The following is a 13,507-nucleotide window of genomic DNA, read 5'->3' as shown; positions in this document are numbered from 1 at the left end:
ATGCCAGTACCAAGTAAGAAATACGACAGTTCTTATCCGTTTGTTTGATGTATTCGGGCTTTTATTTTGCCATATGGCTAGGGAATTTCCGTTTTGGATTTTCCAAGGAGTTCCTTTGTTACTTTGTAATCTATTTATACATTTCTTTTGTGTCCAAACATATTATGAGTATATCAAATTGGATAGAAAGGAACATTTCTTGTTAACTGGATTTGAATTAAGAATCAACCAGACAAAGTTGCTACAGAATGCTGCCAACATTGATTATGGAATATCCAAATTATTTCATAAAAAGTCTTTTCTACAGCACTATGAAACAGTTCAGCTTGTAATTTTTAAAGAATTTGTTTTTGTAATCAATATATATATATATATATATATCAAACATCAAAAGATGAGCCTAGTTTATGTTGGTCGCCATACACGCACGATATTGTTTCTATTTTTTGATTTTGTATTGCGTCTTTGATCAATTTGATTCGTTCGTGTATGTTTACTTGTTTTTGTGAATATTTTTTATTATGTTAAGCCACTTCAAGTGGTATTCATAGCGTGTTTTCCTTTGTTGTTATTCTATAGCACTAATTTAGGTAAGAGTGATGGTTGGCGCCTGTTAAAACGTTTGAACCCGGTGCATTTGTTTTTTACCAGTTCTTGTACATGGTTACCCATGTCGTCGTATCGAAGACTGTCATTAACCTATAGTGGTTTACTTTTTACAAATGATGACTAGATGTGACTTGGTGGACAGTTGTTTTATTGGCACTTATCCCAACAGAATGTAGGATTAATCAATTATTTAACTTGTGTGATAAATTTATCATCGTTTTCTATACATTATGACTAATAACAAACAGGAAACACGTCTACTACTAAAGGAGCACAATTGGTACTCAAAGGAATAACTTAAAACTGTCGATTTATTTTATTGTCGGAACAGCATAATTGTATATTTTATTTTTTAACATCATAAATAAATAGGTATTTCAATTGTTGGCTTATTACAATATATTTTTGGATTCCAAGCTTCTCCTGATATTCCCTATTACATTTCACTAATTCATCGGGGAAGTAATTAGTTATAAAATTCATATGACATCAATTATACATGAAAATGTATCACTCAAATTGATTATGATAAAATTAACTGTTTACAAAACTTTGAACTTTTGAATTGCAAAGGCTTTTCTACCTTAGGAATAGATTACCTTTGCTGTACATGCTGTATTTGGCAAAACATTCAACTTCGTACTTTATTTTGCCGTTTTTACAGTTTTCTGTTCGAGTGTCGCTATTGTCCAACCAGAATTTGGCCTGATGATTGCTACAATGGAACTATTTTTATCTGAATGTTTGATATTGTGCATTTTAGCATGATCAAAATATGCACGATGCATTTTTTGGCTGTTTTACTGTTATATTATATTAATATCCTATTGTGTACTTCAGTGTGTGACATATCACAGAATGAGTTTGAGTGTAGCGATGGTACTTGTATATCTGAAGACTGGTTTTGTGACGGTTATGAAGACTGTGAAGATGGTGGTGATGAGCTAGAAACTATTTGCAAAGGTAGGATCATTAGATTTTAATAATTTTGTTTTAAGTTATATTTATTAGAGTTTTAACTTATATAAGATTTAATTTGAATAAACTGGAAGCTATTGGATAAGGTCGGATTATTGTATATATACATATATATATATAGTATATTCATTTAATAACTGATCATGATCCACGCCTAAATAGACTGACCGGTAATTGTTGCTAGTTTAGACACTATATATATTATCTATATATTCGAGTCTAAATTGAAAACTACGTTCAAACCTATTATCTATATAATTATTTATAAAATAGAGAATTGAATTGGGGATGGAGTCAAAGAGACAACAACCCGACAAAAGAGCAAACAACAGCCGAAGACACTAATGTGTCTTCAATTGAACGAGGAACTCCCACAACCGGAGGCTTGATTCAGCTGGATCCTTTACAAACATGTGTTCTAGTTCAGTGATAATGGATGTCAAACAAAATTCTGAAATATACAATAAACACTAAAATTTAAAATTATATCAACCAACAAAGGCCAGAGGCACCTCACTTGGGATTTGCGCACACATGCGCTGGGGTTAAGCATGATTTTCTTGTAGATCGCAATCCTCCCCTATACCTCTAGCCAATGTAGAAAAGCAATCACACAATAGTCATAAATAATATTGCAAATATGTTGCTGCACTATTATTAGCGTTTTTTCCACGCAAGATTTGGGATAATGATTGTTACAATGGAAATATTTTTATCTGAATATTTAATATTGTGAATTTCAGCATGATCAAATATGCACGATGCAATTTGTTGTTGGTGCTTTTTTACTGATAATATTATACTATATTATATTGTGTACTTCAGTGTGTGACATATCACAGAATGAGTATGAGTGTAACGATGGTACTTGCATACCTGCAGACTGGTTTTGTGACGGTAATGATGACTGTCAAGATGGTGGTGATGAGCCAGAGGCTATTTGCAAAGGTAGAATCATTAGATTTTATTATGTCAAAATTAAAGATCTGGTATGATTGTTAATGCCACAATATTAGCCAAAGTCCAAATTACGTGAATGTAAGCAACATAGATACCAGGATTTGAAAGGTGTTCGCAAGACGTGCGTTCCGTCTACAACAGACTTATCACTGATACGCGAATCAAATTTCCAAAAAAGCCAAATTAATACAAAGTTTTAGAACATTGAGGGAACAAAAGAATTCAGAAAGTGTTGGCTAAATACAATTGAGAGAGTATATATCTGGGTTAGAACATATTAAGATTATCGAAAAATAAATTGTATGTATCTGAGGTAATACGCTTTTTCTTAATAAATGAATAGCAGAACTATCAAGATACAGAAAATCATAGACATTATCTTGATTTTAATAATAAATTGCGGCGGTTTTAAAATTAACTATAAAAAACGAAATGAGAGGTTAATTCAATATGCAAATCCCTTAAATTGTAAAATCAAATGCTCAAACACATCAAACGAATGGAAAACAACTGGCATACACCTAAAGTAGAATAGGCTATTCCTTATGAAAAGTGTGTTGGATTCAACCCTTTTGTAGACAGCTTAACACATGTATACTATTTAAAAAAAAACGGAATGCAGCTATACATGTAAGGCAAAGAAAATTCGCATATAAATGCCAAAGGTACCATTATAACAATATAATACACCAGACGCACGTTCCGTCTACATAAGACTCATCCCTCAGATCAAAAAGTAATAAAGCCATGCAAATACACAGTTGAAGAGCATTGAGGACCCATAATTCCAAAACGTTGTGCCGAAAAAGGTTTAGGTAATCCTTTTCTGGGATAAAAAAAATCCTTAGTTTATCAAAAAGTATTTTCCAAGAAATATTTGGGATTTGGTTGTAACAATGAATCATTTTTTATCTGAATATTTGAAATTCTCCATGTCAGCATGATGAATTTATTAAGAATGCATATTTTTTAATATTTGGGGTTTATTTTACCGACTAATATTATAGTAATAATTTATGTCATACTTTAGCATGTGGAAAATCTCAGAATGAGTTTAAGTGCAGCGATGGTACTTGCATACATGCACACTGGGTTTGTAACGGTAATGATGACTGTGAAGATGGCGGTGACGAACTTGAAACTATTTGTCAAGGTAGAATCATTGTATATATATTTTCCCTCCGGTTTATATAATCCGTTCATCATATGTGGACTCCTAAAATTTAAGATTCGCAATCATAGGTTTAAACGTTGTTTTCAATTTAGACTTGTAAATATATATTTATATATATAATTGAGAATGGAAATGGCAAATGTGTCAAAAAGATAACCACCCGACCAAAAAGTATACAGCAGCCGATTGCCACAAATGGGTCTTCAAATAAACTCATCATCTGGCAAAAATTAAAATTTAAATTCTGGTATTTATAATAAGTTTATTTTCTTATACTTTAACACTAAATTGAAAATTAACCTGTGTCTCTTCGCATTTAACCTGGAATTATCTTGCAGTTATAATATGAGCAACACAAAGGATGTTTATCATTCCAAAGCACCTGAGATCACCTTATATTTTAGTTGGGTTCGTCTCGCTTAATCTTTGTTTGTCTACGTCGTACCCCGCGTGTTTAGGGATACACGTACCTAGCTACATTGGTTTTGTGTATTTCTTTTCTTTTTGAGCCATGGCGGTGTCAATTTATTTTTAATTCATGAGTTTGAAGGCATCCCACGTATTTTGTGCGCCTTTTTCTTCATTTCCCTGTAAGAAATGACAGTTAGGACGAGGACAACATATAAATACTGTGTTTTGAATCAGGTCATTTTTCGATCGCCATGTTATTTTCAGTTTGTTATCGACTACTAGATTTGACTGTGACGTGTCACATTGGTATCACGTGCACATCCCTTTCAAAGAAGTGTAATATACATGTATTATATTTCATTAAAGAAATAAACATATGCATTGGCCATTTATTTCATATTTTCATATTCAAAATACGTTTTCAGATTTAAAAAAAAAATATGCCTTATTTTGCTGTTGATGAAAAGATTGAATAGGTCTTATAAATCCTTTGGAGTCAAAATTTGAAAATTACTTATTGAAGTTCGTATTAGAAATCTTTGGTATAGTTGTAATAAATAACTAAAAGATAAATTTGCAAAATAAACAATGTTAACTACTTGGTCTTTCATTTTCAGGATGTTTTATAGGAGACAAAGACGCATTCAAGTGTGATGACGGGATATGTATTCATAAAAACTGGATCTGTGATAACTTTCCTGATTGTTCGCAAAATGAGGATGAAATAAATTGTCAAGGTATTCTATGCGTAATGTTTTCATAAATGACACTTGAAGTTATCATTTTCTAAAAAAAAAATACATCGTCAATCACAAATTGTAATTGGCCGTTTTAGAATCTGAGGAACCATAGGCAATTTCGTTGTTCGTATCCCCAAATGGGAATAACGTCACGTCATTGGATAAACTTCCATTGTTTATGACATTTTAACCAATTACGAAGTTTTGAACACTTTTAAAAATATTACCCAGAATGCATTAGATTCTGAAATGGCAAATTGATACCAAAACTTATAAAAATGCACTATATCCGATTTGTTAGTAGATTTAAATAGACTTTAACTATACAATTTTAAAGTTCTAAAAAACGAATTTTTCGAAGTTATCATTTCCCATGTGATTAATAGCCATGTGATTATTGACTTTTTTCCGAATTGATTTTCCTCAAAGTTCAGTATTTTCGTGATTTCACTTTTCACGTCTGGCGTACTAAATTAAAATCCTGGTACCTTTGATAACTATTCAATAGAATTATTGAACTAATGCACGTATATTTACTACACTAAGATCTCTAAGCACTTATTGATATTTATTACAAACTCATAATATTTAATCGAAAAAAAGTTTAACAGACTGTTAGTTTGCATCTAATCAATCTTCGAGTTATATTCTAAAGAGTACTAGATTGTGACATTTTTTATAAACAATAAACATACATCATCGAGAATGTACACAAAAAGGTGAGATGTTGATTTGGTTTTTAATTTTTCAGAGTTACATGTATAGTAATTCTATTATATTTGAAAATAAGTATCTTAAAATTCCAGAAACTGAAACAACACAGAATAAACTAACAACAATCGGTTATAATTACACTAGTCTCGGCAAAACGACCAAGCCTGTCATAAAAACAACAAATGAGGTGACAGAAACGACAAAATCAATGAGAACAACGAATGACCATCTGATTATTAAGGATTTCCAGACTACAACAAGTCTTTCATTGACAACAACAGACCAATCCACCACCATTATTGATAAAGAACAACCAACAACAGAACACTCAACTACACTCATTGATTTAGTACAACATACAAAAGACCACTCAACTTCCATCATTGATATAGTACAACAAACAACAGACCAATCGACTACCATCATTGATATAGAACAACCAACAGCAGACCGTACAACCTCAAGCATTGGTTTTGCACCACAAATAACAGATCACACAACCAACATCACTGATATCGTACAACAAACAACAGACCATGCAACCGCAAGCATAAGTTTCGAACAACATAAAACAGATCATACAACCACCAACATTGATATAGTACAACTGATAACAAACCATACTACTAACAGCATTGGTGTCGCACAACAGACAACACACTCCACAACCAACATCGTTGATTTTGAACAACCGACACCAGACCATACAACCACATCATTGATATTGTAGATCCGACAAAAGAACATACAACTACCATCATTGATATTGTAGAACCGACAAAAGAACATACAACTTCCATCATTGATATTGTAGAACCGACAAAAGAACATACAACTACCATCATAGATATTGTACAACCGACAACAGACCATACAACTACCATCATTGATATTGTAGAACCGACAACAGACCATACAGCTACCAACATTGATATTGTAGAACCGACAAAAGAACATGCAGCTACCATCATTGAAGTTGTAGAACCGACAAAAGAACATACAGCTACCATCATTGATATTGTACAACCGACAACAGACCATACAACTACCATCATTGATATTGTAGAACCGACAAAAGACCATACAACTACCATCATTGAAGTTGTAGAACCGACAAAAGAACATACAACTACCATCATTGATATTGTAGAACCGACAAAAGAACATACAACTACCATCGTTGATAGTGTAGAACCGACAAAAGAACATACAACTACCATCATTGATATTGTAGAACCGACAAAAGAACATACAACTACCATCGTTGATATTGTAGAACTGACAAAAGAACATACAACTACCATCGTTGATATTATAGAACCGACAAAGGAACATTCAACTACTATCGTTGATATTGTAGAACCGACAAAAGAACATACAACTACCATCGTTGATATTGTAGAACCGACAAAAGAACATACTACTACCATCATTGATATTGTAGAACCGAAAAAAGAACATACTACCAACAGTATTCGTGTCGCACAACAAACAACAGACCACACAAATATCATCACAGATATTAAACAAACAACAGCAGACATTACAATAGCTAGCATGGATATCGCACCACAAACTACAGACAACACAGATGTCATCACTGACATGGTACAAACAACAGCAGACATTACAATAGCTAGCATGGATATCGCACCACAAACTACAGACAACACAGATGTCATCACTGACATGGTACAAACAACAGCAGACATTACAATTGCTAGCATGGATATCGCACCACAAACTACAGACAACACAGATGTCATCACTGACATGGTACAAACAACAGCAGACATTGTAATAGCTAGCATTAATATTGCACAGGACACTACAGATATCACAAAAACAATAAAAGATATGAAACAACAAACAACATCCCATACAGTTGCTAGCATTAGTCATGTTGGTGTCAAACACCAGACAACAGACCACACAAACAATATAACTGGTACAAAAGAACCAACAACAGACCAGACAACTACTATCATTGATACAATAGAACCAACAACATACCAGACAACTACTATCATTGATACAATAGAACCAACAACAGACCAGACAACTACTATCATTGATACAAAAGAACCAACAACAGACCAGACAACTACTATCATTGATACAATAGAACCAACAACAGACCAGACAACTATTATCATTGATACAATAGAACCAACAACAGACCAGACAACTACTATCATTGATACAATAGAACCAACAACATACCAGACAACTACTATCATTGATACAATAGAACCAACAACAGACCAGACAACTATTATCATTGATACAATAGAACCAACAACAGACCACACAACTACTATAATTGATACAAAAGAACCAACAACAGACCAGACAACTACTATCATTGATACAATAGAACCAACAACAGACCACACAAACACTATAACTGATACAATAGAGCCAACAACATACCAAGCAACTACTATCATTTATACAAAAGAACCAACAACATACCAGACAACTACTATAATTGATACAAAAGAACCAACAACAGACCAGACAACTACTATCATTGATACAATAGAACCAACAACAGACCACACAAACACTATAACTGATACAATAGAGCCAACAACATACCAAGCAACTACTATCATTTATACAAAAGAACCAACAACATACAAGACAACTACTATCATTGATACAAAAGAACCAACAACAGACCACACAACTACTATCATTGATACAATAGAACCAACAACATACCAAGCAACTACTATCATTGATACAATAGAACCAACAACAGACCAGACAACTACTATCATTGATACAATAGAACCAACAACAGACCAGACAACTACTATCATTGATACAATAGAACCAACAACAGACCACACAACTACTATAATTGATACAAAAGAACCAACAACAGACCAGACAACTACTATCATTGATACAATAGAACCAACAACAGACCACACAAACACTATAACTGATACAATAGAGCCAACAACATACCAAGCAACTACTATCATTTATACAAAAGAACCAACAACATACCAGACAACTACTATCATTTATACAATAGAACCAACAACAGACCAGACAACTATTATCATTGATACAATAGAACCAACAACAGACCACACAAACACTATAACTGATACAATAGAGCCAACAACATACCAAGCAACTACTATCATTTATACAAAAGAACCAACAACATACCAGACAACTACTATCATTGATACAATAGAACCAACAACAGACCAGACAACTATTATCATTGATACAATAGAACCAACAACAGACCAGACAACTACTATCATTGATACAATAGAACCAACAACATACCAGACAACTACTATCATTGATACAATAGAACCAACAACAGACCACACAAACACTATAACTGATACAATAGAGCCAACAACATACCAAGCAACTACTATCATTTATACAAAAGAACCAACAACATACAAGACAACTACTATCATTGATACAAAAGAACCAACAACAGACCACACAACTACTATCATTGATACAATAGAACCAACAACATACCAAGCAACTACTATCATTGATACAATAGAACCAACAACAGACCAGACAACTACTATCATTGATACAATAGAACCAACAACAGACCAGACAACTACTATCATTGATACAATAGAACCAACAACAGACCACACAACTACTATAATTGATACAAAAGAACCAACAACAGACCAGACAACTACTATCATTGATACAATAGAACCAACAACAGACCACACAAACACTATAACTGATACAATAGAGCCAACAACATACCAAGCAACTACTATCATTTATACAAAAGAACCAACAACATACCAGACAACTACTATCATTTATACAATAGAACCAACAACAGACCAGACAACTATTATCATTGATACAATAGAACCAACAACAGACCACACAAACACTATAACTGATACAATAGAGCCAACAACATACCAAGCAACTACTATCATTTATACAAAAGAACCAACAACATACCAGACAACTACTATCATTGATACAATAGAACCAACAACAGACCAGACAACTATTATCATTGATACAATAGAACCAACAACAGACCAGACAACTACTATCATTGATACAATAGAACCAACAACATACCAGACAACTACTATCATTGATACAATAGAACCAACAACAGACCAGACAACTATTATCATTGATACAATAGAACCAACAACAGACCAGACAACTACTATCATTGATACAATAGAACCAACAACAGACCAGACAACTATTATCATTGATACAATAGAACCAACAACAGACCACACAACTACTATCATTGATACAATAGAACCAACAACATACCAAGCAACTACTATCATTGATACAATAGAACCAACAACAGACCAGACAACTACTATCATTGATACAATAGAACCAACAACAGACCAGACAACTACTATCATTGATACAATAGAACCAACAACAGACCACACAACTACTATCATTGATACAAAAGAACCAACAACAGACCAGACAACTACTATCATTGATACAATAGAACCAACAACATACCAAGCAACTACAAGCATTAATTATGTACAACAAACAGTATATCACACAACTAACAATAGTTTTGGCGTATTACAAACAACAGATCACACAACAACCAAGATTGATGTCGGACAACAAATAACAACAATTGGTGATGTCTCATCTTTTCAAGGAATCAAAGAAGCACAGCATGGTAATTGCTATACATTATTTGTGTCGTTTCTCGTTCTTGTATGAACTCCAACAAAAAAAGGCATCAATAACATAAAGCTTTCACTCCGATTGGTCCATGAATATGTCTTTATTTGATATATTGTTTACACGGCGATTACACGTGTTCGTGACAGATTATAAAAACCATGAGCCACTTGAATTCTATAAGAAAAAAATTAACAACTATGACAGTAAAATCTGTATGTATTCTGTATCACTCAATATACAAATATACACAAAACAGATGACTTATTGAAGTATACGTTTCTGTGTCGTTTTGGTCGCTTGTGGAGAGTTGGCTCATTAGCAGTCATGCCGCATCTTCTTTTTTATATTTTAACCATTTACATAAACTTGAATTATGTATTTTTTTATCAAACATCATATACATGTATGTTTACCCTGCTATTATTTTTTATACTTTAAATATGAGAATCCAATGTACATATTCAATGTGGAGATAACGGGAATAATCGAACAGTTCTAAGATTTACTTTCGTACGCTTCGTCCTATTAAAAGGTAATATCACAAATATTCTGAATTCAAAGGAAAATGCAAAACGGAAAATCCCTAATCAAATAGCAAAATCAAATGATATAACAAATTAGACGAATGAACAATAACTGTCATATTCCTGACTTTATACAGGCATTTTCAAATATAGAAAAAATACTGAAATGCTGTGTTTGTCTCTTTAGAATCGAAATAATTCCTTCATGTCATGCTCTATGCTCATTTCAACATTGTTAGGCATTATCTTTGAACAACTTTTTGTTAAGGGCAAGTAGAAGATTCTAAAAGAAATATATCCGGCATAGTTGGTGGATCAACCATTGTTGTAATCATAAGTCTTGGTGTGTTGATGGTCATAGTGGTTTATGTAAAATATCAACACCACAAGCAACGAACGTGAGTAATTAAACAGATAACTTAAATATGTATATTTATGATTATGATTATCTCTTGCGTCTTATATATTGAAATATGAGGACAATAAGCATTTACTCTTGATCAATGCATGTTAAAGGTTTTAAAAAAGGAAGCGCAGCACATACGTTTTTTAATGAAGATATCATTCACCTTTATGGTAACTTTTTAGCAACCAATTAATTATGCATTTTATAAGTATGTTTCGTTTATAGTAATGTTCGTTTTATTACAGACTTATTTCAACTGACAATATAAATAAGACTTAATGTTTTTGCTTTTAATCAGGGTTGAATGAAAAAAAAGATGCTATTTTGAAATTAAAAAAAAATAGTTATTGTTTTCAAGAACGCTTTGAATTAAAAGGTTTGCGCCTAAAGTTAGACAAAAGCAGTTAAAAGATGTACATTTACCTTTAAATAGACATCCAACAAACGAGTTTGGTATCCTCATACAAAGAAAAATCTTTTTTTATTCTTATTACAGGAGAACAATTCTGCCAATTCAGCATATACACTAAAGATTTGACTCATTAGAGACAATTTAGTTCATTTCTTTATTCGAGGATATTTGATTTCGTGGTGTTGTCGATCTCTGTATACAACGCATATTGAAAATATGCTATCCATTAAACATTTGAATTCGTGGTTCTCTTGTACCAACGAAACCCACGCAAAATTGGTATCCAACAAATAACAATGAATCCACAGTCTCTGCTGAAATTGCTTTGTTAACTAACATGGATTTTGAGATTAAAATAGATGAAGTCATACATATAGAAGATATGTCAATAAAAAAATCAAAACACACCTATTTTAAAAAAAAACATTATTTGGAGCAAGTCTTCTACATTATTACATGTAGTACCCTAGTTGAACATAGACATATAGTCATGACACGTTGTGTATAAAGAGTGTACAGCTTAGCATGGACATTAATCTAAGATTTATATTTTTCATACAATTTTAGGAACTTTTACCACATTTTTTACTTAAAATTGAGAAAGGAAATGTTGAATGTGTGAAAGCGACAACAACCCGACCATAGAGCAGACAACAGCCGAAGGCCACCAATGGGTCTTCAATGAAGCGAGAATTCCCACACCCGTAAGTGTCCCTCAGCTGGCCCTTACAAATATGTATACTAGTAGAGTGATAATGGACGTCATACTAAACTCCGAATTATACACAAGAAACTTAAATTAAAAATCATACAAGACTTACAAAGGCCAGAGCCTCCTGACTTAGTACAGGCGCAAAATTGCGGCGGGGTTAAACATGTTTATGAGATCTCAACCATCCCTTATACCTCTAGCAAATATAGAAAAGTAAACGCATAATAATACGCACATTTAAATTCAGTTCAAGAGAAGTTCGAGTCCGATTTCAAAAGATGTAACATAAGAAAATAAATAAAATGACAATAATACATAAATATCAACAGACTACTAGCAGTTAACTGACATGCCAGCTCCAGACCTCAATTAAACTGATTGAAAGATTATATTTCATCATATAAATATCAGGCACAATCCCTCCCGTTAGGGAATTAGTAGCATACTATCATAAAATATATGAGAAAAACATAACCCGTGTCATACCAACAACTGATTTTTAGAAATAAATGTGGTTTTTTTTATGCAAAAACTTTATAAGTCAATCAATATAAAAGCCAAAATATGCAATCTTGAATGACCTGACATCAGTATCGTAACTATATCCACTTTTAATAAGTCTATATAAAGGTTTTGTTAGTTTCGGAGGTGAATACTGACATTTTTGTGCTTTATAAAGAATATGTCCATAAAAAAACTGGATGTGAAATACCTGAACGTATAAGATGTCTGCATGTTGAGTTAAATTAACGAATTATTTCCTTATACCGGTGATAAAATTTAGTTAATGTTTTGACCAGTTTGTGATATCGAAAACCCTGGCGTAATAATTTTTCAGTAATACATACATTTCTCTCGCTAAAATCTAATACGTTGCTACATACACGAGCGAATCGTACAAGTTGAGATAAATAAACACCATAAGATGGTGACAAGGGAACGTCACCATCTAAAAATGGATGATTAACAATAGGAAATGAAAAATCATCTCTTTTATCATAAATTTTTGTATTAAGCTTCCCGTTTATGATATATATATCCTGATCGAGGGAAGAGCAGTGGTCATTGTTAGTATAAGCTTTAACTTTTTTGTTTGACAGATTGAGATGATTTAATATTACATGTACACACATTATAAATTGATCAAATTTAAA

General features: G+C 32.7%; 1 protein-coding gene across 1 annotated transcript; it reads left to right on the top strand.

The window, feature by feature from the left end:
* LOC134690176 (mucin-2-like) lies at positions 1-10,335 on the top strand. Its single transcript, XM_063550153.1, has 7 exons — positions 1-13; positions 1,450-1,572; positions 2,413-2,535; positions 3,578-3,700; positions 4,750-4,869; positions 5,679-6,038; positions 6,317-10,335. The coding sequence occupies exons 1-7, from the start codon at positions 1-3 to the stop codon at positions 10,333-10,335; spliced, it is 4,881 nt and encodes a 1,626-aa protein (XP_063406223.1).
* Positions 10,336-13,507: the final 3,172 nt, after the last annotated feature.

Source organism: Mytilus trossulus, chromosome 11, assembly GCF_036588685.1.
Source record: "Mytilus trossulus isolate FHL-02 chromosome 11, PNRI_Mtr1.1.1.hap1, whole genome shotgun sequence".
Lineage (NCBI taxonomy): Eukaryota > Metazoa > Mollusca > Bivalvia > Mytilida > Mytilidae > Mytilus > Mytilus trossulus.
Note: the sequence above shows the minus strand (reverse complement) of the source record. Positions and strands in the feature narration are given on the sequence as shown.

Bases quoted from the DNA above. Each gene is read 5' to 3' on its own strand.
- LOC134690176 (XM_063550153.1), top strand. The intron at 2,536-3,577 runs GTAGAATCATTA...GTCATACTTTAG, and splicing joins GCCAGAGGCTATTTGCAAAG to CATGTGGAAAATCTCAGAAT. The intron at 3,701-4,749 runs GTAGAATCATTG...TTTCATTTTCAG, and splicing joins ACTTGAAACTATTTGTCAAG to GATGTTTTATAGGAGACAAA.